Source organism: Petaurus breviceps, unplaced genomic scaffold (assembly GCF_028583685.1).
Source record: "Petaurus breviceps papuanus isolate PSGF00001 unplaced genomic scaffold, PetGlider_PUasm1.0 98, whole genome shotgun sequence".
Classification (NCBI taxonomy): domain Eukaryota; kingdom Metazoa; phylum Chordata; class Mammalia; order Diprotodontia; family Petauridae; genus Petaurus; species Petaurus breviceps.
In genome coordinates, this window is record NW_027187460.1 from 6097019 (window position 1) to 6121850 (window position 24832).

Sequence of the window (24832 nt, forward strand, 5' to 3'; positions counted from 1 at the left end):
GGGATATGAAATCTGATGGAACAAGAACTAGGAGCATTTCAAGAGTTCTGCAAAAAGGATTGTTGAATGATATCCTCATGTTGAATAAAAGACAGGGTACCCAGACAAGAAGTACCTGATAGCCCTCTAGGGTATGCACAGTATTTCTCTGTGTTAATCTTCCATGCCTGAGTCCTGCATATTCATCAAGTTACTTTCTGATCCAAACTTGTTTTTTGAAGTATGCGTCCCAAAGTCAGAGAATATATTGAGGCTGACTGCTCTTTTGTTCTCTTGTTTGATAGAGATTTTTAAATTGGCTTTTTGGTGTCCATTTCCTGTCCCATTTTGATAGCTTGGGCTAATTTTCCAAGTCCTTATCCCTGATCACTAAGGTTCTGGACCTGCCAGATATAGAGACCAAATCTTTTATGGATCTAGTGTTAATGCAACCCTAGGCAAAGAGACCAAAAAGCTGGCAAAATAAAGAGAACAACAATTTAATATAAGCTTCTTACTTCAGTCATCATTGTGGATAACTGTTGGTGGAAATAGCTTGAAATCCCTCCATATCATACCTGAGTGGTGGTTCTGTTTCTGTCCCACTTCTTCCCTCTTCCCCTCTCTTTCCATTATTCTCTTTCTCTCCCCTTTCCCTCTTGTCTCAATCCTCTTTCCTTTCTCTCCCTTTCCTCCCTCCCTATATAACTTGTTACTTTAGGAGTTTATAAGCCAGCAAAACTTTTGGTGAAAAGGTTCCCAGAATTTAGTAATGCTAAAACATTAAATATTTTGTCAGTGATTCTTCACTAAAAGCCTCTCCATGAGGGTAGGACATGTAAAAATTCATGTATCTCTGGCTTAGTCTTTGACAAACCCAGGTCATCACTATTTCTTTTTTCTTTTTAGATTTTTCTTTTTGATTTTTGGAGGGGGGGAAGGTAGGGCAATTGGGGTTAAGTGTCTTGCCTAAGGTCACATGGCTAGTTTTGTGTTAAGTGTCTGAGGCTGGATTTGAACTCATGTCCTCTTGACTCCAGGGCTGGTGCTCTATTCACTGCGCCACCTAGCCATCCAGGTCATCACTATTTCTAATGAGGAAATGTGTGATATAATAAATACTTGTTGACTGATTGAAAGTCTTACTCTCCTAGTAGTACTTTAATGAAGGATAAAATAAAAGTAATATCTTTAAATTGTTCTTATTTTCCTCTGCCAAATTGAGCAAGATAAGCAGTATCCAAATATTAAAATCATATGGGAAAATCTTATACATTTATTTTTTTTCCATGGGGGGGGGGGAAGACCATGTCTGTAGATGACTCCCAAGTTGCAAAATTGGATGACTTAAAAATATGGCAGTGCCCTCAATAGTTCAAATAATTGATTAAGTCTTTAAATGAAGTTTTTCAGTATCATCAATTTATGCTTGACCTTTCTGCTAGGAAGTCTATTGAAAGAGTTTAGACTATAACATCCAGGAGTTAATCTCCTTTTTAAGAAGACAGTGGGCTAGAAGTTAACAATGATATATATTCTCATTCTAGTCCTGCCTGTACTACTATTTGGCACTCCTAAACTGAGAAATTTAGAATAAATAATCTCTAAGGTTCATTTATTTCTCAGTTTCTCTGAATCTACTCAGACCCTTATTGATAAATTATCCCTTACTGAACTCCAATTTAATAAAAAAAAAATAACAGCACATCCTGTGATGGGCCTTGTGGGTGATACAGGATTTACATATGACATGCTTCCCTTCCTTATGGGTCTTCCATGTGGAATAAGAAATTGATTAGCTATGAGATATTGAATAAATCACTTAAACTCTGCCTGCCTCAGTTTCCTCATATGTAAAATGGAGATGATAAAAGCACTTAACCTCTCAGTGTTCTTGTGAGGATAAAATGAGACAATATTTATAAAGTACCATGCAAACCTCAAAATACCATATAAATGCTTGATATTGGTTGTTGTTAATAATGATAAGTTGGTCCTTATTGGGATATATCTGTATCTGAGTCCTAATTCAATTGAGTTTTCTTTTAAGCTCCTGTAGCACCAATGCAATATTCACAGTGCCCACGGTCACTATAAATATACCTGCAGGGTGCTCAATCACAAAATATAACATATTCTCCATATAGAAGACAGAAGCAAAACATTGATTCAGACACTAGAAAACTGAATCCCAAAGCCAGTAAAGTGATTCCATCATAGTAACAAAGAAGTTGATAAGCTATAACCACACAGCTAGCTACAACATCCTTTAACCTTCCCACAAACCAATACAAGACCAATATTTACTCACAAGCCTATCTGTCTCCCTTGGAAGTGTCCTCTCCGCCCAACTGTCTAACTTGCTCTGACTCTCAGCTTCTTGTGGGCTCTGCTCCACCCTTCAGCAAAGTCCTCCCACCACAGGCTCCATGTGATTACATTCAGCCTATTAGGGGGCATAGTTTATTTTCAAAGCAGGGAAGATCTTCAAATTCCCATTCCCATTACAGCCCCTAAATTCCTATTCTGCATAATTTTAACATGCTAGGTACTACAGAAGAGGGTTTAATTAGAGCATGGTCCCTGACATCTTAGAGTTTATGATGTGATGAGGAGAAGAAGGAGAAGGAGGATGCTAAGAATTAGTATTTACATGTTGTTTTAAAGTTTCCACAAAGCACTTTACAAATATCTCATTTTATTCTCACAATAAACCTGGGAGGTGAGTGTTATTATCATCCCTGCCTTATAGATGAAGAAACTGAGGCTGAGAGATGTTAAGTGATTTGCCCATGGTCACATAGCTTTTAAGTGTCTGAAGTGGGATTTGAACTCTCAGGTCTTCATAGATCCCAGTGCTCTGTACATTGTGCCTTCTGTTTCCTTTAGTGATATTTCCTGTATGTTCATTGTTTTGTGACAGGGAGAAAGATATTGGGGTGACTACATATTGAAGTGAACTTTATCAGATTTTGTTTAAATTGTTATCTTAACCTACATTAAAATTCATTTTAATGTATAGTGTCTCATATAGAAGTTCATTGAAGTTAACAGCAGAATTTTTTTCTTTTAATAGATGAAGGAATGAAAAAGCACTAAAAGGTGCCAATAAATTTTTTAAGAGACCAGCCCCTGGAGGTGGCTAGGGGGCACAGTGAATAGATCACTGGCCTTGGAGTCAGGAGGATCTGAGTTCAAATGTGATCTCAGACACTTAACACTTACTAGCCATGTGACCTTGGGCAAATCACTTAATCCCAATTGCCCTGCCTTCCCCCCACAAAAAGGATTGGAAAAAAAAGACAGTCCTTGTAAGAGCTTATTTTCTACTAAGAGAGTCAATATATTAGTTTCCAGGAAATGATATTTTGTTTTGGAAAGTTGCAGGAATAAAAGTCATTAAAACTGTATTTCTGTCAGGAATCATCAAGGGGGAGGGGAAAGTGAATATGTCTGCTTAATTTCATTCCATTACCTTAAAGTTCAAAATTAAGGCAGTAGAGAGCAGAGTTAGGTCCAAAGGCTTAGTTTAGGGCTTTGAAGCCAACAGTCTTTCAAAAATTAATGACTGACTGGTGTAGGTGTGAGTCTGGGAAGAGGGCCAAGGGTAGGAGTGGAACTGAAGTAAATTTAGGATTTGGAGTTAGGCTAGAGCCACTACCTTAACTTGTTTGAATAGTGAACAAAGTGTGACTCACCAGGGTTCTGTCTTACTTTATTTATCTACCTTGTGTTATACATTCATATGAATCCAGGTCACTGTGGTGTACTGAGACAACTAGGTAGTACCACGAATGGAGTCAGGGTGAAGTGAGTTCAAATCCCACCTCAGACATTTACTAGCATTGTGATTCTGGGCAATTCATATAACTTTTTTTTAATCAGTTTCCTTACCAAGAATTACCTTGTCGGGTGTGGCTAGGTGGTGCAGTGGATAGAGCACCAGCCCTGGAGTCAGGAGGACCTGAATTCAAATCTGGCCTCAGACACTTAATACTTACTAGCCGAGTGACCTTGGGTAAGTCATTTGACCCCAATTGCTCTGCATTACCCCTCCAAAAAACCAAACCAAACCAAAAAAAGAATTACATTGTCTAGGCTATCAATAATAATAGCACTTACCTGACAGGGTTGGTGTTAGAACCCAGAAAACAAGAAATTGAGAAGGAGAACCAAGGAATGTTCTAAGAGTTCAGCTATGAAGAGTAATGATGCTACAAAGCAGGGGAAGATTTCTGAAAAATGTAAGCTTGGAAATATTTATAGGCAGCAGGGAAGGGAGAGAAAGAAGATTAGAAGGAACTGATCGTGGGACCAAGTTGGAGTAGAGGAGATTTGGCCTTAGGAAAAAGGCCTAATCTTAATCCAAGGATGAAGCCATGAAGAAGCAGCTAATAGAGTAGTGAACCTGGAGTCAGGAATACCTGGGTTCAAATCTAGCCTCAGACTAGTGTATTAAGCTAGTATCACTAGCTGTGTGATACTGGAGTAGTCACTTAACTTCTTTCTGCCTCAGTTTTCTCAACTCTAAAATGGGCATCATAATAGCACTTACCTCATGGGATTGTTCTGAAGATCAACAGAGATGATGTCTGATCTGTAAAGCATTTAGTACAGGACTTGGCACATAGAAGGCACTTTAAAATGTCTATTTTCTTCTTCCTCTTCTTTCCTTCCTTCCTTTCTTTCTCTCCCTTCCTTCCTCCCTCCCTTCCTTTTCTCCTTTCCTCCTTCCTTCCTCCCTCCCTTCCTTCCTTTCCTCCTTTTCTTTCTCTCTCTTCCTCCCTCACTCCTTCCTTCCTAAGAGATGGGGAATGATGAGGGTTCTTAGATATAGAACAGAACAGAAGAAGAAACAGAGAAAATCATCTCTATTTTCACAGAAGATACCTCTTCTGAGTGTGGGCAGAGGGGATGATACAGGAAGGTTGATAGAAGGAATGAACAGTTAGGGAAGAGTAAAGATTACCTTATAGCAAAGAAGGCTTAGTTGAGATTAGAAAACAGAAATATGTAGTGGAGCCAAACTTTAACATAAAAAAAGCAAAAGAGAAATGCCTGTTGACATCCCACCAAGTCCTTGGACTTTGCCCCTAGAATGATAGGTGAACTTTCATTTTATCTTCACCATACCGGGACTCAGATCTTACTTGTTTCTAAACCATATACTTACCCTGCTCCTTCCTCCACCTCCTAGCTCCCCTTTATATTTCCTTTCTCCTAGCCACCATTAAAATAAAACAAGCAAACAAACAAAACTCTTGGAGACAGTGAACAGTTCTGGTTACTAATATTCATGTGTCTTTCATTGCTGAACATGGTACCTGGCACATGGTAATAAATAAAACTTTAATAAGTGCTTTATCAACCATTCATTCTTTTTCATGGTAGGAGTAATTAAGGGTTTGAGAGGTTGCAAAACTTGGGACAGGTGTGGAATTTGTTCTAAAATAAGAGCCATAGTAAACCGGAACTGGTTAATTATAAGATCAAAATTTGGAAGGGAAGAAAATAAAGTCAGAGCAGAGGTGATAGCCAGGGAGAACCATGAGCGGGTAGAGGGATCAGAAGTCATATTGAGAAAGGGAATGACTTTTTCTCTCCCATCCCTTAAAAAAAGAAACAAACCACAACCCAAACTTTGTAGATCCTATCTTCCACTCATTATTGTCCTAACCTTTCATTTTTTCTTCCATTTTCAAACAAGAATTCACTTTCTTTTTCTCTTACCTCCCCATTTGCCTCCCCCCCTCCCCAAAAAAATGGAGCCTCTTTAACACAGGTATCTATAGTAAAGCAAAACATATTTCCACATAAGCTAGGCATAAAAATTATATGTCTCAGTCTGCATCTTGAGTTCATCCTCTCTCAGGAAGTTTTGACATGCATTATGTGTCCTCTGGAATCATAGTTATTCATCATGTTCCTTAGCCTATCAAAGTGGTTTGTCTTTAAATTCTTATTACTCTATAAATTCTTCTGGTTCTGCCCACCTCATTCTGCATCAGTTCATACAAATCTTCCAGGGTTTCTCTGAAACTGTCCTTTCATCATTTTTATAGCACAAAAGTATCCATCACATTCGTGTGTCATAACTAGTTTAGCCATTTCCAGCTAATGAGCACTCTCTTGGTTTCCAGTTTCTCACCACCACAAAAAGAACTGCTTTAAGTATTTTTTGTACATGCAGGTCATTTTCCTTTTTCTTTGATAATCTTTGGGTTGGAAACCTAGTAGTAATATCTTGGTCAAAGCCTTAATAGCTTTTGGGACATAGTTTCTAATTCCTTTCCAGAGTGGCTGAATCAGTTCACAGCTTCATCAACAGTATATTATTGTGCCTCTAGAATTTGTTGTTTTTCCCTTTTTTTGGTCAGTTTTTCTAGTCAGATGGTTGTGATGTGATATCCTAGAGTTGTCTTGATTTGTATTTTTCTAATAGTGATTTAGAGCAGTTTTCTTGAGGTTCTTGAAAACTTCAGTTTTTTTCCTCTGAAAACTGCCTGTTCACATCCTTGACCATTTATCAATTGGTGAATAGTTCTTGTAAATTCAAATCAGTTACCTATATATCTTAGAAATGTCTCATCCTTTCCCAAACTATAAATTCCTAGAAAAAGCTTTTTAGAATTTTTACCTCTTCCTTCTTATTTACTTCTCAATCCTCTGCAATATGACTTCCTACCTCATCATTGTACTGAAGCTACTCCCTCCAGAATTACCAATTGCACCTTATAGTCAATCACTGTCTCTGTCTCTCTGTCTGTACCCCTCCATCTCCTTTCCCCCTCTTTCTGTCTCCTTTCTTTTTTCCTTCCCTTTCTCGCCCCCAACCCCCCATTCATTTGCACAACCATCCTCTCTTCCTGGATACTCTCTTCTCTGGGTTTTCATAGCACTGCTATCTGTTTCCTAGATTTCCTCTTCCTAGTTACCTTAACAATTCTTTCTCAGTCTCTTTTAATGAATTATCATCCATATCCCATTCTCTGTGAATGTATTCCAAGGCTCTGTTCCTTGTCCACATCTTTTACTTGCTCTCACTTGGTGACTTCATCCATTTCCAATCCATTTTAATTATCAACTCTGTGTAGATGACTCCCAGATCTGTCTATCCTCCCTGTCTCTTTACTGAGCTCTTGTCTCACATCACCAACTGCCTATTGAGCCTTTCAAAATGAATATATGATGCTCTTAAGGATATCTTTTCTCTAATTTTGGGTGTCAGTGAGCTGTCTTGTATTGGTACAGACTCCTCTGGTTCTGCAAACAAATCTGCTTGACTCAACCATTTGTTTGATACTTATTTGTTGGCATCTTATTGGTAGAGTTTCTGTATGTCACCCATGAAGAGACTTTTGATTACACTCTTAGATCTTATTTCTTAGACTCCTTACTTTGTGGTTAACACATGGTGAACCACTTCCAGTTATGCTTGACAGATCAATGCTGTGTACCTATTAGCTGCCTTTATTCTTGCTCTTTGAAGTGATCATGTCTGCTTGTTGTATAAATATTTCTGTAGGTTTTTTTTATCTATGTGCTCTTAGAACACCCATTTTATACTCTTGGGGTGGGGAAATGAGGAAGTAATGATTTTTCTACAACTACTGTAGAGTGATGGGCTTTGTGTTTTATAAACGTTGTATGGTTTACTGTTAGATTTTCCAAATCAGTTACATTTTATTTTATAATTCTGTAAATGTACATTTTTATTATCATTGTTATTAATGTGTCCAGGGAAGGGAGATAAGGCAAAAAGAGTCAAGGTTAGGAATCAGATCAAAGAATCAAGTCAGAACTCAAAGAAAGTAATGATTGAAAGTAATGACTAATTGCTTTCATAAGGTCTTTACTGCCTGCAGTCTTGGCACCAAGGCAACTATTTGGGGCCTGACAAGTATGTGTAGATATGTGTTTGGAAAACACAGATGACTTTAATATTCCAACTCCTCCCACACTTCTACGTGGTTGCAAGGCCTCAATGCTCACAAAATTTCAAGGGCCATCTTTTTCAAAACGTGCAGCATAACTGGCCAGATTTATTCAGTCTTCATGCCATTGTAAGGAATCTCTTGGAGGCTGGATAGTAAACAGGGAAACTTTTTAAATAACATTTGCCCTTCACTGTCTAGGGTAGAAATTATATAGAAAATTCATAAAGAGGAGCTACCTTATCAGCTGCTCTGGGTTGGATAGAAGTGGGATGGTCATGAGCATGGTAGGTAGAAGAAATTAATTTGAAATTTTCCTGAAGCTCAACTCAAAATGTCACAGGGTAACCATGGATCTGCAAAGAAATGACTGTCTCGCTATTATTGACATTGTTTTATTTCTTATTCCTTTCCATATATGTTCCCCAGAACCACCATTACCTAGGGGAGTCATCCCTTGTAATAAAGTATAGAAAGGGAGGGCAGTAATTTGGCAAAAGCAACCAACATATTCCCTGTGTCTCACATTACATACAATCTTTGGGGGTAAAATACTTGATTTTCATTCCTTTGATAATGTACATTTATAAAGCCAGTGTCTCTCAAAGCATAAAAGGAGATCAGTTTTATATAAAGGCATGATTATAGCCCTAAACTGGCTGCCACTCTTCAAACCTCATCCTCTACTCCTTAACCCCCCTCTTCCCTCCCCCACCCCCCCACAACAACTGAACTCAACTAATGTCCCACTTTAAAGCTACCCAACCATTTCACTGTGCTCTCTGGATTATTTGCTTCATAAGTAACAACTAGCTTTCATCTTTTCTTTTGTTGCTCCCTGAACCTTCTTGCACTCTGATAACATGGTTTCCCTGGCTACTTTTTCCAGAAGTGGTTGTACTTTTACTCATACCTCCCAGAATCACTGGTTTTGATAGGAGAGTTAGGAAGTCCTTCTTCCCCATTGCCACTCCAAGCTCTCCTTTACTACTATCATTCCATAATCTATCATCCTGTGAAGTTCATTGAGTGCATATTGATCAAATGAGATAATATTTGTCAAGTACTTAGAATATTGGCTGGCACAGTAGGTGCTATATAAATGTTTATTTCCTCCCTCCATGTCTTCCTTCCCAATCAGGTTTCTGGTTACCCATGTCTAATGATCTCTAGGACACTTTTCTTCCTTCTTCCACAAGTTCAGTTCCTGGTTTGCAATCATTCTCTATTCCCCAATTCCTGTCTTCATACAAAGACATTTCTATGTTATACAAACACAGACACATATGTATGTGTGTGCATGTGTGCATAAGAGAGAGAGAAAGTGAAAGTTCTCTCAAATACTCTAAGCTCCCAGTTCTTCACCTTGCTCATTTCCCACGACCTATTCCTCTACCCCACCTTAGTTCCACACAGTGATGGTCATACCCTTAATCATTCCATCACCCACAAATGTTCAACTTCCATGTTTATGACTCTGAATTTCCCTTATCTGATCACAGTCTGTTATAATTCTATCTACCTCTCCTGCCTTGCCACTCCAAACCTTATTCTTTATCCTTACCATGACCTCCAATCCTTTGACTCCTTAGTTTTTTCTTAGGCTATCATGCATCACTAACTACACTCTTCCCCTTTTTCATACTGACTCTATGTTGTCCTCTTCTCTTGAATCCCTTGCCCCATTATCCTTTTGGTAATCTTGCTTCACCAACCTTCAGTCTTAGAATCTTCCAGCCATCCTTGGCCTTCTCTGCTACTTGTGCTATCAAATGGAGCTGGAGGAAAGCATGAAACCATGCTGACTTGATCCACAGCTTGGCACGAGTTTGTGTTAAATGATCTCACCTGGGCCCTCACTGTAGTATGGCAATACTTGTATACTTCCCTAAATGACTCACTGCCCCACTTACCACACAGGCTTTTCTAAACCGTTTTAGCCCTCTTCATGCCTTCCCTACCTCCCTCTACCTCTTAGCTGAAAATCTTGCAAGCTATTTCCCTGAAGAAAATTGAGGTCATCTGCCGAGAGCTCTCTTTTCTCCTCTCCTCCTCATCCCATGTCACATGGATGCTTTTCACACCTGTCTCACATAATTAACTGGACCTTTGGCAAGGGAAACCCCTTACAAACCCCTGATCTCCTTCAGTTCTGTCATCTCCAGCAGATTGATCCCCTATCATCTCTTACTAATTTTTAGTCTCTCCTTTCCTACTGCCTATAAACATCCTCAGAAAACCCTCATTTGATCCAACTACTGTCCTCCCCCATTATCATTTTGTGTCTATCTACTATCTACCCTCATTCTCTTCTGTCTACTGGCTCCTTCTCTGTTACCTACTAACATGTCCATGTTTCCTTTCACCTTAGAAAACTCTTGCTTGATCCTGCTGCGTCATCTCGTCTCTGTCCTCAGCTAATGTTGAGAAGCCTGTCTATAAAAGGTGCCTCCATTTCCTTTTCTGAACTTTCCATAGTTTTGTTTCCAGACTCATCATTCAGATGAAATTGATCTCTCCAGAATTACTAGTGTTCTCTTAGTTGCCTAATAGCCATCTCTCAAGTCTCATCCTTCTTAACCTCTTCATAGCTTTTGACAGTGTTCATCACTTTCTTCTTAATATTCTTTATGAAACACTCCTCTCCTGGTTTACCTCCTGCTTATCTGACTACTCCTCAGTCTCCTTTGCTGAATCTTTGATATACCCACTGACACTGGGCATATCCAGTTAACTGCTGATATTCATCAAAGCTCTGTCACGAGTCCTCTTCTCTTCTCCCTCTGTACTGTTTCATTTAGTGATTTCATTAGTTCTCATATATTCAATGATCACCTCTCTACAAATGATTTTTAGATCTATTTTTCCAATACTAATTTCTCTGTTGACCACTAGTCTCACATCTATGAACTAGACATCCAATAGACATCTAAATTCAACACATCTAGAGCTAAATTCATTTTTCCCCCCAAACCTTTCTCTCTCCCTAATTTGTCTTTTGCTTTCATGGGTACCATCATCCTCCCAGTCACCCTAAAATAGGGGTGGGGGAACCTGTGGCCCTTCGACCGAATCCAAACTTCACAGAATAAATCCCTTTAGTAAAAAGGATTTGTTCTGTAAAACTTGGACTTATTCAGGAGGCTATGGGTTCCCACCCCTGCCCTAAACACTGTATTTACAATTTGCTGCCAAATAGTATTGATTTTACTTTTATAGCACGTCTTGTATAACCCTCCTGCCCTCTCTCTTCTAACACTAGACCACCCTGGTGCAAGCCCTCATCACCTCCGCCTGGTCTTTTGAAATAGCCTACTATTTGTTCTGCCTGCCACATGTCTGTCCTCCACTACAATCCATTCTCTACTCAGATATCAAATTGATCTTCCTAAAACACATTTCTGACCATGTCACCCCCTTCCTCATTCAACTCTACTGGCTCTCAGGTCTAGGATCAAATATAAAATTCTCTGGTTTTTAAATGACCCTTCATAACCTTTATTATATGTTATGCTCCCTCACACTTACTATAATTCAGTGACCTTTGCCTTTTTGATATTCTCTAAAAAAAGATACTCCATCAACCAAATCTAGGCATTTTCCCTGGCTTGCATGGAATTCTATCTCTCGTTTCTACTTCCTGGCTTCCATGTCTTCTTTCAAGATTCAGTTAATATCCTACCTTCTACAATAAGTCTTTTCCCCAATCCTCCATAATATACGTTCCCTCCCTCTTGGATTAACCTCAGTTTTTCCTATATTTATCTTGCTTGTGCATATTTATTTGCATATTGACTTCTTCACTAAACTGTGAGCTTTTAGAGAGCAGAAATCATGTATTTGCCTTTCTTTGTATCCATAGTGCTTAGCCCAGTACTTGGCACATAATTGGTGCTGACTAAATGTTTGCTGACTGACATTAAAACAGTACAGCTCAATTTAACAGAGTTGCTAAATTTTAAAAAATAGGTTAAAAATGCACTTACAAGAAAATGTCACTTGACTTTGCTATTGGGAGTGAGGGGCATGATACCCATATTTTTATTGACATTTTACCTAAATTCTGTTTTTGTTTCAGAGAAATAGTGGAGCATATGGTCCAGCACTTTAAAACACAGATCTTTGGGGATCGTAAACCAGTATTTGATGGAAGAAAAAACCTCTATACAGCAATGCCTCTTCCCATTGGGAGGGATAAAGTAAGTTTTCTTAAAAGTGAGTTTTGAATAAACTGTTAAATGACATTATGAAATCAATCTATAAGCATTTATTTATTAAGTCCCTACTACTTTTCAGTACTGTACTGAGCACTGGGAATACAAATAGAGGCAAAAGATAGTCCTTGTCCTTAAGGAAATAATGAAATGAAAATGTACTTTGAAGTAGGGGTAGATTTACTGTTAAAATTGTCAGTAGAATGGAATGATTCTCAGATCCATGTTATGGATGTTGATATTAGTAATGCTGATAAATTTTCTTTGTTTTTTATACTTTAAAAATTATGTTAATGGTGTTGATAAATTTTGTTTTTTATACTTTAAGAAAATCCTAGGTCCTTGATGAGCTCACACATTTATATTGTTATATATTGTTTCTCCATTGAATGCATGAAATATTCCAACTATAGGTGTCAGCACTAGTATGTTCTGATGAGGTCCTGTTTTGTACTTGAATTAGCTTCTTTAAAGCAAGGACTTGGTCTTGTTTGCAGGGCTTTTTGTGTATTGTATCCTTAATAATCAACTAGTGAGTTGAGTTCAGTTGAATTGCATTGGGAACAAATGATGTGACCTGATGTGACCATGTAGGTAGAGTGAAGATGAAAGTATGATTTAGGATGAGAAAGAGTGAGGTATAAGAATGTCCCCCAGATGCAGAAGCCAAGTTTGGAATGCCCAGCCCAGAGGGATACTTAGACAACTAGAATTTTTTTTTCAGGGCAGCATTATTCAAATTAAAATTGTGAAGATTTTAGGAATTGTTTAGAGGAAACTCTAAAAAAGAGTTTCTGGATAGCTAGTGGAAAGAGCTGTAAGTTAGAATTGGGAGACCTGGATTGAAGTCTTTTTTTTTTTTTTTTAAGCAATTGGGGTTAAGTAACTTGCTCAAGGTTACATGGCCAGTTATTTCTGGGTGTGGTGCTGAGTGTCTGAGCCCAGGATTCGATCTCCAGGTCGTCCCAGCACTGGAACCAGTGCTCTTACTCGCTGAGCCACCTGGCCGCCCCTAAGCAATTGGGGTTAAGTAACTTGCTCAAGGTTACACGGCCAGTTATTTCTGGGTGTGGTGCTGAGTGTCTGAGCCCGGGATTCGATCTCCAGGTCTTCTCAACACTGGAGCCGGTGCTCTTACTTGCTGTGCTACCTGGCCGCCCCTTCTGGATTGAAGTCTTACCAAATCTTCTGTAGTAGTGGATGAGTTCTGAGCCTTCATTTCCTTAGCTGTAAAATGATGATTACAAAGTGTCTGTCTGCCTTACAGGGTATTGATGAACATCTAATGAGAGAATACATATACTTTTAAAAAATAGAATTTTATTTTATTTTTTAAAATGACAACCCATTTTTTTCTCCTTCCCCACCTCCCTTCCCATCTCCCATTGAAAAAGCAAGAAAAACAAGTACCTCAGTTTCAAACATGTATAGTCAAGCAAAATATATTCTGAAATCAGTCATATATCAATCTGTACTCCAGAGTCCATCCCCTGTTTATCAGGAGGTGAGTAACTTTATTTCATTAATCCTCTGGAATCATGATTGGTTGTTACATTGTTCAGAGTAACTAAGACTTTCAAAGTTGTCTTTACATTATTATAATAATATAAATTGTTCTTCTGGTTCTGCTCACTTAGCATGAGTTTATGCAATTCTTCTAGGTTTCTCTGAAACCATCCCCTTCATCATTTCTTTCATTAAAACAAAAATATTTGTACTTTTTAAAAAAGAAAATAAACGCAGTGATGTGCAATACAAATTTAAGATATTGTAGTTTATTCTCTAAGACCCAAAGAGAGGGGGTGGAATGGAGGGAAAAGGAGTTTTCAGATTTAACAACAATAATAGCTAATATCAACATAGCACTTACTATGTACCCGGCACTGTGCTAAGTGCTTTATAATTGTTATCTCATTTGATCCTCACACCATTCCTGGGGTTTATTGGACTCATTTTACACATGAGGAAACTGAGGCAAAAACAAAAAAAACATTAAGTGACATGCCAACAATCACACAGCTCACGAGTATCTGTGGTCACATTTGAACTCAGATCTTCCTTAGTCCGTGCCTGTGTTCTGTCCACCACATCACATGGGTTTAGAAAAAAACTTACAGGCTCCTGTTGGAGCCTGATGGCCTGTCTCTAAGCTCCGCCTGAGAAGGTGTGGGAGCTCTTCCCAGATCTTCCTTTTGAGGAGGGCACCCAGGGAATTCATCATTTTCCAACCAGTTCTCCTCTCCTGGACTCAGTGATTCATACCTTCTTAGATTATTTCCTAGAACTTCATGCCCCTGTACCAGTTACTCTCCCCCCCCCCTCCATTTTCAGCTTCTTGTTAGCTGTTTTCTTCCCCCTCATCTGATTATAAACTTCTTGAGGGCAGGGCTTGAAGGCTTACTTAGCACAGTGCCTGGCATTATAGCAGGTACTTAATAAACGGTTATTGATGCTGGCTGTCATTGACTCTGCCTCATATTATTAAATATAAATTAATTGCTGTCAAGTCAACAAGCATTTATGCAGCACTTACTATGTACCAGGCACTGTGATAAATGCTAGGATGCAAAGAAAGGCACAGAACAGTTCCAGCTGTCAGGAAACTCAGTCTGATGCTATATAAAATGTGAGTTAGTTAGACCATCTCTATAGTCCTGGTACGATCTTGAAAGTACAGGTAAAAATTCCAGAGGAGGATCCGTGGGACCCATAATATATTTCCAGGCTATATAGAAAACACTTTATTATAAAACACAATTCAAATGTAAAATATTTCTGTTATTATTCATTTGGGGAGGGGGCAGTGTAGACAGTCTTGGGGATGGGGATTATAATTGGCTCCTACCACCCACAGACATGTGATTACTAGGGCACCGGACAACTAGGAATCCTAGAGTTGGTACATTGGCAAGGGTAGTAATAATGTACTTGACTTGATGTTAATTCGAAGGAGCATTATAAGTGCTACTCTCAATGACACTTCAGTATCACTCTTACTGTATTTACTTGCACTAACTCTTAAGATGAACACTTTGTAACCTTCACACTGCTATGGAAATGAGAATAGTATTTGCTTTTTTTGGGGTGGCGGGGGGGGCAATTGGGGTTAAGCGACTTGCACAAGGTCACATGGCTAGTAAGTGTTAAGTGTCTGAGGTCAAATTTGAACTCAGGTCCTCCTGACTCCAGGGCCGGTGCTCTAGTCACTTCGCCACCTAGCTGCCCTGTATTTGCTTTTTTCTTGGGAGTTTACAGTGAAGAATAGACATGGCAAACTGTATATGAGAGAGTAGGTAGTTTCATGTGCATAGAAATCAAACAAAATATGTCCTGGTAAAAAAAATAGATTAATGTTTCTCAGGTGAATTATGAGTTAAGCTGGTAGGGTTGGAGATTTTGATTGTGAATAGAGAATATATGTTAGCCTAGCTAAAATTCCTAATTAATATTTATGCTACATGAAAAGAAAATTTTTCTTTCATTTGAGCACTGATTTGCAAACAAATATATAGTATTCCTTTCTTTTACAATATGCCATTCAGTTGCATAAAATTCCTTTCCTTTGGATCAAAGTTTCTCCTGATGTACTGGGAGAATTTTTAAGATGCCTTAATCATAGCATCATCCTGATAGAATCTTAGAAGGAAATAAGGAGCTTCCCCAAGATAATATCTAGTTCATTCCAGTTTCTTCCCCTACCAAATTTTATCTGCCCCAACTCTTTACTTGTTGTTCTGGAGGCTTCATTGCAGATTTTCTTTCTGGTTCCCTGAAGTTAGCCTTGGTTGAACTAATTGACAGCAGTTGTGGGAGTATCTTATTAGCCATTATCTATAATCAACAGGGAGCTGCCACCAAGGGCATTATGCTTGTCTTTTCTTTTAAACTAGTGTGATATGAACATTTAGATTTGAACAATAATAAATTAGGTAATTTATAAAAGGCTTCTTCACTTTTTAAAAAAGACTTGTCAAAAATCTAGTGGTAATAGATATCTTCTAGTGCCTGAAAACTATATAAACATTGTATATTATTTCCCAACTTAGAGGAAACTATGAACTGTTAAAAATTCTCTACCACAGACTACTCTGCCTTTTGCAGTCTTAGTGTGGTGACTGATGACAGAGTGCAGGGATTTTAAGTTTATGGGTTTTTAAAAGTCTAGTTTTTCAAATCAGTAACAATATGCTGTATACTGATAGGTTACAGACTGACTACAGGGAAACTCTGCTCTTGAAAGTGTAAGAGAGTGTGTGTGTGTGTGTGTGTGTGTGTGTGTGAAATCTCACAGATCCTTCACCCAGTGAGTACATTTCTTTTCTTTTTGGAGGGGGTAAGGCAGGACAATTGAAGTTAAGTGACTTGCCCAAGGTCACATGGCTAGTAAGTGTTGAGTTCATGAGGCCAGATTTGAACTCAGGTCCTCCTGACTCCAGGGCCACCTAGCCGCCCCCACTGAGTACATTTCTGTAAAATCTGTCTGTGCTGTCCCTGTCTAGCAACAAATTTAAGGAACTGTAAATCAACTATCTTATAAAGGGCCCTTTATTTTGGGCCACATAGGGACCTGATATCCAAAGACACAAGAAAATAAATTTTGATTGCTTCTAATACTTAACATAGAAGTGTGTATTTTTAAGAGTATCTTCTTTCTGTCTTGGAGCAGCATTTCCGTTTCCTCTCAGATGTGTACTACTACTAAGATGACCCCATTTTAAAGATCAGAATTTTTCATTCTAGTCAGCTTAGATATGAAGTTTGCAACCCTGGGTCCATCCTAAAGGGATCATAAGTTAGATTTGCGGAGGGAGGTGTTATATTTGAATGGGGGAAAAGACCTCTGTGTTTTAATATAATTGATTTCCTTCATAGTCCCATGCATTTTGTGCATTAAATAAATGTATATGTATTCATTTGTAGATTATATATGTTTATATAAACATATGCAATAAAAAAACTTTTTTCTGGGATATCCATAGGTTTAACCAGATGGCCCAAGGGGCCTGTGGCACATACAGAAAGGATAAATGGTTTTCAGATAAAAGGGGAATTGGGTTATTTTTCTCTGCTATAGAAATCAAATTATTGTCATGAACTTTTCCTACATTTTTCCATCCCAAAGCTAAATCCTATTTGCTACCATTGTTAATGATCTATATTTTAAAATAGACTTATCAAGTCATAGAATGATGTGATATGAATTAACTTATCCCTTCCCCTCTTCCTAACTTTCCTACTCCTATCAAGATCACCACCATCCACCATTCACCTAAACTTGCAACCTAGGCATAATCAGCCTCAATTCCTTACTTTCTCATCACCTCACAGTATTTATTCTATTGTCAGTTCCTATCAGTTCTAACTTTGTAACTTCTCTTATGGCAGCTAGATGTCACAGTGTATAAAATTCTGAACTTGGAGTCAAGAAGACCTGAGTTCAACTCTGCCTCACACATTTATTAGATATGTGGCCTTGGGCAAAATCCCCTGGACCCTGGTACCAGTCACCTCACTGAGGCTGCAGAAGGGAGAGTAGTAACACCCTAAGTTTCTTCATCTGTAAAATGAGGATAATAATAGCAACTACCTTACAGGGTTGTTGTGAGTATTAAATGAGGTAATATTTTTCAAATGTGTTTCAGACTTTAAAGATTATATACATCCTAGCTATTATTGTCATTGTTATGTTGTTCCCCTCCTGCCTTTCTACACTGACATTGCCTCTGTGTGTTTGGACTATTGCAATATCCTTCTAATTGGTCAAGATCAGAAGACTAGGTGTCAGTTCTTAGCAAAGACCATAAAGGTCAGAAGACCAGGTGTCAGTTCTTAGGAAAGACCATAACCTCAGCTCTTTTCCCACTCTAGTCTACTCCACTCAGCTGTCAAATTAATTGTTTCAGCCAGATGGATCTTCTCAAAACACAGGTCTAGGGGCAGCTAGGTGGTGCAGTGAATAGAGCACTGGCCCTGGAGTCAAGAAGACCTGAGTTCAAATTCGGCCTCAGACACTTGACACACTTACTAGTTGTGTGACTAAAAAAAAGCAAAAAAAAATTATATATATATAGGGGCAGTCAGGTGGCGCAGGGAGTAAGAGCACTGGCCCTGGCATCGGGAGACCCATGATCGGTTCCGGCCTCAGATACTTGGCACCCACACAAAATAACTGGCCGTGTAACCTTGAGCAAGTTACTTAACCCCAATTGCTTAAAAAACAACAGCAGCAACACAGGTCTAACTATGTCAAAACAACCTCCCTTTCCCTTCCCCCTCACCCCCACCCCCCTTCAGTCAACTCCATTGGCTCCCTGTTGCCTCCTGTTTGGCTTTTGGGGTCATTCATAACCTGTCCCCTTGCTACCTTTCCAGTCATATTTTACTCCTTTCCACATACTCTGCTATCCAGTGACACTGGCCTCCTTGCCATTTCTCCCTTCCACAAGACACTTCATCTTCTAGTTCTGGGCAACTTCACTATCTATCTTCCTTGCCTGAAATGTTCTCTCTCCCTCTTCCTTCTGACTTCCTGTCTTCCTTTAGACTCAGCTAAATGTTACCTTCTATAAGAAGCTATTCCCAATCTCTCCTGTTGCTGGGGCCTTTCCTCTTATATTACTTTCCATTCCATTACATATATTCTTTTTGTAAATTTTTTTTTTTGCATGTTGTCTCCCAATTAAAATGTGAGCTCCTTGAGAGTAGGGGCTTTTTTTGGGGGCTTTCTTCATATCCCCAGTGCCTAGCAGAGTTGCCTGTGTATTGACACATAGTGGTTGTTGTCCTTCATTTTCAACGATGACCAAAATGACATCACTATGTTGGGGTCAAGGCACAGTGAGCTCAACTATGGCTCATCAGACCAATACAAACTCAAAAGACTCTACCACAGGTCAGTTACAAATATTACAAATTAACTTTTAGAATGAGATGGCTCTAAATTTGTCTCTCACATTTCTTTTGAGTTACTGCAATTCTGCTTTGCTGGAAGAGCACAGCACCTTCTTTAATGTGGGCATACCATGCTGGGAAGTCCTGTGCTAGTATCTTTCATGTCTCACAGTCAATACTAAAGTTCCTCAGAGAGACCTTGAGAGTATCCTTTATATCGCTTCTTCTGGCCTCCCTGTGACCTTTTGCCTTGTGTGAGTTCTCCATAAAAAATGGTCTTTTAAGCAAACATACATTTGGCATTTGAACAATGTGGCCACAGCCCATCAGAATTGCACTCTCTGCATTAGAGTTCAGTTCAGAGAGGACCTCAGTGTCTGGACCTTCTCCTGCGAGGCCATCTTCAGACTCTTCCTAAGACAATTCCAGTGGAACCAGTTCCATTTCCTGGCTTGGCACTGGTTTACTGGTTTCACAAGCACACAGGTCAGCACAGTGGCTCTTGTAGATCTTCAGTTTGATCTTCTCTTCTACACTTTCCTTTGGAGCCTCCCAAATACTGAGCTAGCTCTGACAATATAGGTAGGCGTCACCCTCATCATCAATGTGTACTTCCCTGGAATGTACACTATCAAGGTAAGTGAACTTATCCACAGCATTCAAAATTTCTCCATTTGTTGTAACTGATGGTTCCACATATGGATGGGGTGGTGTGATGGTAACTGGTGGAGGACCTCTATTTTCTTGGTGTTAATGGTGAGGCCAAAATTAGCATAAGAAGGAGAGAAATGATTTATTTTCTGTTGCATCTCAGTCTTAGAGGCTACATTGAATGCCCAATCATCTGTGAACAAGAAATCATGCACCAACTCCCCCTCCACTTTAGTTTTTATTTGTATCCTTTTCAAGTTAAATAATTTACCATTAGTATAGTAGCTGATCATTTTCATCCTCATTGAAGGCACCTGACAATATTGATGAAAATATCATGCTAAAAAGCATCAGAGTCCAGCTTCACTCCCGCAGTGACTGGGAAAGTACAAGAGCATCATCCATTATCCAGAACCCATGCAAGCATGCCATCATGGAACCATTATGCAATGCTGATGAACTTCGCTAGACAATCAAATTTACCATGAACTTCTATAAGACTCATTACTGACAGTGCCAAAAGCCTTAGTCATATCAAGGAAAGTTTTGTATAGACCTCTGTTCTACACCTGGCATTTTTCCTGGAGTTGTTGAGCAGCAAACACCACAACAACTGTTTATCAGACCTTTGTGAAGCCACATTGGCTCCTAGATAGATGACCATCTTCCAAGTGAAGGAAGAGCCTATTAAAGAGGACTCTGCCAAGAATCTTGCCAGCAATGACTGCAGAGAGAAACCCCTGTGATTCTCATGGGGCAACATATTTTCCTTTCCTTTATAGAGATGGAAAATGGAAGCATCCTTGAACTCCTAGGGAAAACCTCCTCTTGCCATATCACCTAGAAGACTTAAGTTAGTTTTTGTATGATCAAGGGATTTCTTGCCTTGTAAGTTTCAGCTAGAATTAAATCAGCACAGGCACTTCATCCAAACAAGAGGAGCCTAAGGATACTCAAAACCTCTCTTCACTTGGAAATTTGGCTAGAGGAGGGTTGACTTCAACCTGAGGTATGTGGTTGTTGGCTTCAACGTTGATTGAGGATGGTCACTTGAGAATACTATGGAAGTGTTCAGCCCATCTCTCCAGGATCATGTCCTTATCATTAATCAATGTGACTCCATCAACACTGAATAGTTGAGATGTACCTTAAGTTTTTGTCCCGTAAATAGCCTTCAGGGCATCATGAAAGCACTTTGAATTGATACTACCAGTGTAAAACTGAATTTCATCTATCTGCTTACCAATCCAAGAATTCAAGTGTTCTGGCCCAGATGAGTAAATGTGATGCTGTATACCATATCTCTGAAATCTCCCCACTCTTTTTTTGTTCCATTGTTGCCAACAGTGTATTTTCTCAGCTTTTCTCTCTTTGTTAACAACCAACTGTTCACCGAGAAGCCCTCTGATTTGTTGACTTTACATCTTCTGCTTGTCATCTTGCCTTGGGGCTACTGCTTTTGTTCAAAGGGAATGTTTAGGTTGGAGAGGTCTGATTGGCTCAGCACTCTGTGCCACACATCGCTTTTGTCATTCTTACATCCTATCTGTCTCTTTTTAAAATGACATAGCCTATTAGAAGCTAATGTTTGCTATGAGGGGCATCCACAAAGCTTTGTGGTGTTTAGATAAATGGAAGACAGTATTGGTTATAAGAAGACCATGAGATGCAAAAGTCTTGGCCATTGCTGTTGCTGTTTCTAACTCCATTCCTCCCAAGGACTCCCTTCCATGTCTGATAGTCTCTGCCTACTTTGGTATTAAACTCCCCAAGAATTACAAGCTTGTCCTCTTTCAGCATATTGATGACGAGGGTCTCCAGGTCTTCATATAATTTGTATGTGTGTGTGTGTGTGTGTGTGTTTCATTCATAGCAGAGGATCCCCACCAACCATGTTAAGCTGACCTGGATTGGGTGAAGCAGACTTTTTTAGGGCACATTTTCTAGCCCCTTTCTTGAATCAGGAGGTATGTAGTACAGTCCTTTAAAAAGGTTCCTAAGACACCCATAGGGCTACCAAATCCCACAGCTGCTTCAATTCTATCCAGTGAGATGACCCTAGGTCTAGGTTGCCTATATGCCAGGGTGACTAAAGCTCCCATTGTATTTGCACCTACTGCTTCCTCTTGCCATAAGACTTTGAAGTGGGTAAAAATGGTAAGATGGTATGGGTGATATCTTTTGACTCAAGCATAAATTGGATTTCAGTGAGGCAGAGTTGCATGAGGTTATTTGCCTTACTTTGTCTTCCTGAGTCATTGACATCCAATGACAAGACAAAAACCAAGACAACTGGTAATACCTTAGGGTGCAGAGGTTGACCTTGGCATCTTCAATGTCTAATCGAGCTCTAAGCATTCCACCTAGAAGCACTTGCTTCTGACACCTTCTAGACCTGTTGAAACAAATTGTTCTCATCTGCCTGTTCTGCTGGGAGAAATATTCACATTCTCTTATTCACAGATGGGTTTGAGACTCATTGGTTACTCTCAACCTGGTTTAACCTATCTGTTGAAATGGTTTACCAGGATGTGGGCACTTTGCATGCTACAGCTTCTTGGAGCCCCAGGTTGGATGAATCAGACAGATACCAAAGATGGAAAGCAGCCCTGAATAGGACTGGCAGCCCAGCCCTCACACCAGAGGCACTAGCCTTCCCAGACTCCTATATATCCCAAAGTTTGTTGACTTGAGTTAACTAAATATGGAAAAGACCATGGAGATCTAATTCAGCCTTGCCATTTAGCAAATGAGGGAACTGAGACCCAGAGAGGTCAGGTGACTTGAAAGAAAATGCTTTCCTATATCACTGACCAGACCTTTATCTCTCTATAACTCAGTCTCTCTTTTTTAGGTTGACTCTGTTAGAGAAGACTCTATTAATTATTCCTTTGGTACTCAGAGACAAAATATGATCTCCTATAACCTCCAAATGTTAACTTATCTCATCCTCCCTATCTTTATAATCATAATAACAATAATAACTAGCATTTATATATAATTTTTTATAGCTTACAAAGTCTTATATATGTTATCTCATTTAATGCTTACAACTCTGAGGTAGGTGCTGTTATTATCTCCATTTTACAGATGAGGAAACTTATTTGCCCATGGTCACATAGATATTGAGAATTTGAAGCATGATCTGAACTGATGTCTTTCTTACTCCAAGTCCAGCACTCTTTGTTTATATTTGGGTAAGGTTGAATGAACTGTTTCTGTATCCCTGGAAAAATGTCAGTGCTATTGGAGAACCCCTGGTTATTTTTCATTCTGGCAAAAACGGTTCATCCTGATCAAGTTCTTAAACTGTCCCAGGACATGATTTTTAGTTGGAATATCCCTATGTACTAGCTATTTCCCTGCAATCTATATATATTTCCAGGTCTCCCTTATCCTTAAAAAAGGAGCTTATCATGCCCTCAGGCTATAGTCCTAGATTACTCTTCCTTTTCAAGAGTAACTGGATGGTGCAGTGGATAAAGTGTGGGGCCTGGAGTCAGGGAAATTCCTCTTCTGAGTTCAAATGTGGCCTCGGACATTTATTAGCTGAATGACCCTGGGTTAGTCACTTCACCTTGTTTGCCTTGTTTCCTTATCTATAAAATGAACTGCAGAGGAAAACTGCAAACCAAGTATCTTGCCAAGAAAACTCCAAATGGGCCTGTAAGGAGTCAGGCACAAATGAAAGAACTCAACAACAATACTCTTCCTTTTTGTTGCCAAATTTCCTATAAAAAGCTGTCTGTGTTTACTGAACCTACCACTAAACTGAATCCTCTCTCTAGTTCTGAAAACAAAGTAATAAATAAAAGCAAATAGAGGTGAAGTTGGAAAGGGAAGACAAATAGGACAGTTTTGAAAGTAACTTGCAGAATTATACTTTTAAAAAAAAAGTGATGTTAAAAGGAGACCGCTTCATATAGAATTTTGTTTTTGTGTTTTGTGTATGCAGAAATGATTGTGTGTGTGCATGTTTGTACACATGTGTTAAAAATTAAAATATGTTTCCCAAGAAAAAGAAAAACATTTTGCTTAAAAGAAAAATGCTCTAGGGATAATTTTATTTTTAGAATAAAAGCACAATTTTTTATACTTAATAAGTCTTATGAGTATTGCTTGGTGTTTTTGTTACATGGAATGAAATCTGATAGAACTTTGGTGTAAATGAAATTCTTCTGATAACTGAATTAGCAAAGGATCTTAAATTTAGAGCTGGAAAGGACCTTAGAAGTCATCTAATACTAAGGTCACACAGACAATGAATGTCAAAGCCCAAATTTAAACCTAGCTCCTCTGACTCCAAAATATAACACACACTCCTTTTTACCATGCTGCCTTTCATTTTAATTGGATAGCTAGATGGTACAGTAGATAAGAATTCACAATCCAGAGTCAAGAGAACCTGAGTTTCCATACCTGCTTCAGACACTTACTAGCTCCTGTGACTTTGGGCAAATCATTTAACATCTCTCAGCCTCAGTTTCTTCATCATAAAACATTGATAATAACACCATCTATCTAAAAGGTTATTTGTGAGGATTAAATGAGACAATATATGTAAAGCTCTTTATAAATTTTAAAGTGCTGTGTAAATGCTTGCAACTATTATTGTTATTGTCATCATTAACACCATTGTGTTTGGGGCGGCTAGGTGGCACAGTGAGTAGAGCACCGGCCCTGGAGTCAGGAGGACTTAAGTTAAAATCCAGCTTCAAACACTTAACACAAAAACTAGCCGTGTGACCTTGGGCAAGTCACTTAAACCCGATTGCCCTCTTTAGGAAAAAAAATTACCATTATGTTTAATTTGGATATTTCTCCTATCCAAATTCTACATGGGTAATACATGGCAAAGCTGGGATTTGAACCCAGGTTTCTTGACTTAAAATATTCTACCTTTACACTGTAACGTGTTGCTTCTCAAAGAGCTACAAAATAAGTGTCTAATAAATACATGTCTGTTGATTCATACAGTGTGTGACATTTGAACTAGATAAGGAATTAAACATAACTAAGAGAGAAAAAATAAAAACAGTACATAGGCAAGAAGACTCAAGATGTACTCCAACGCAATAGTTTGGCTAACCTTATTGGTTAGATATTTTTGAAATTATTGCAAGCAACAAGAGAAAAAACAAAAGAGTAAAAGAACTGGGATTG

General features: G+C 38.8%; 1 protein-coding gene across 3 annotated transcripts in view; it reads left to right on the top strand.

The window, feature by feature from the left end:
* Nucleotides 1-24832, top strand: part of AGO2 (argonaute RISC catalytic component 2) — a 174736-nt gene that overhangs the window by 77239 nt on the left and 72665 nt on the right. For all 3 annotated transcript variants that reach the window (XM_069081216.1, XM_069081217.1, XM_069081218.1), the window contains exon 3: nt 11992-12112. In XM_069081216.1, the coding sequence (XP_068937317.1) occupies nt 11992-12112 (121 nt within the window). The remainder of the gene's footprint in view (nt 1-11991; nt 12113-24832) is intronic.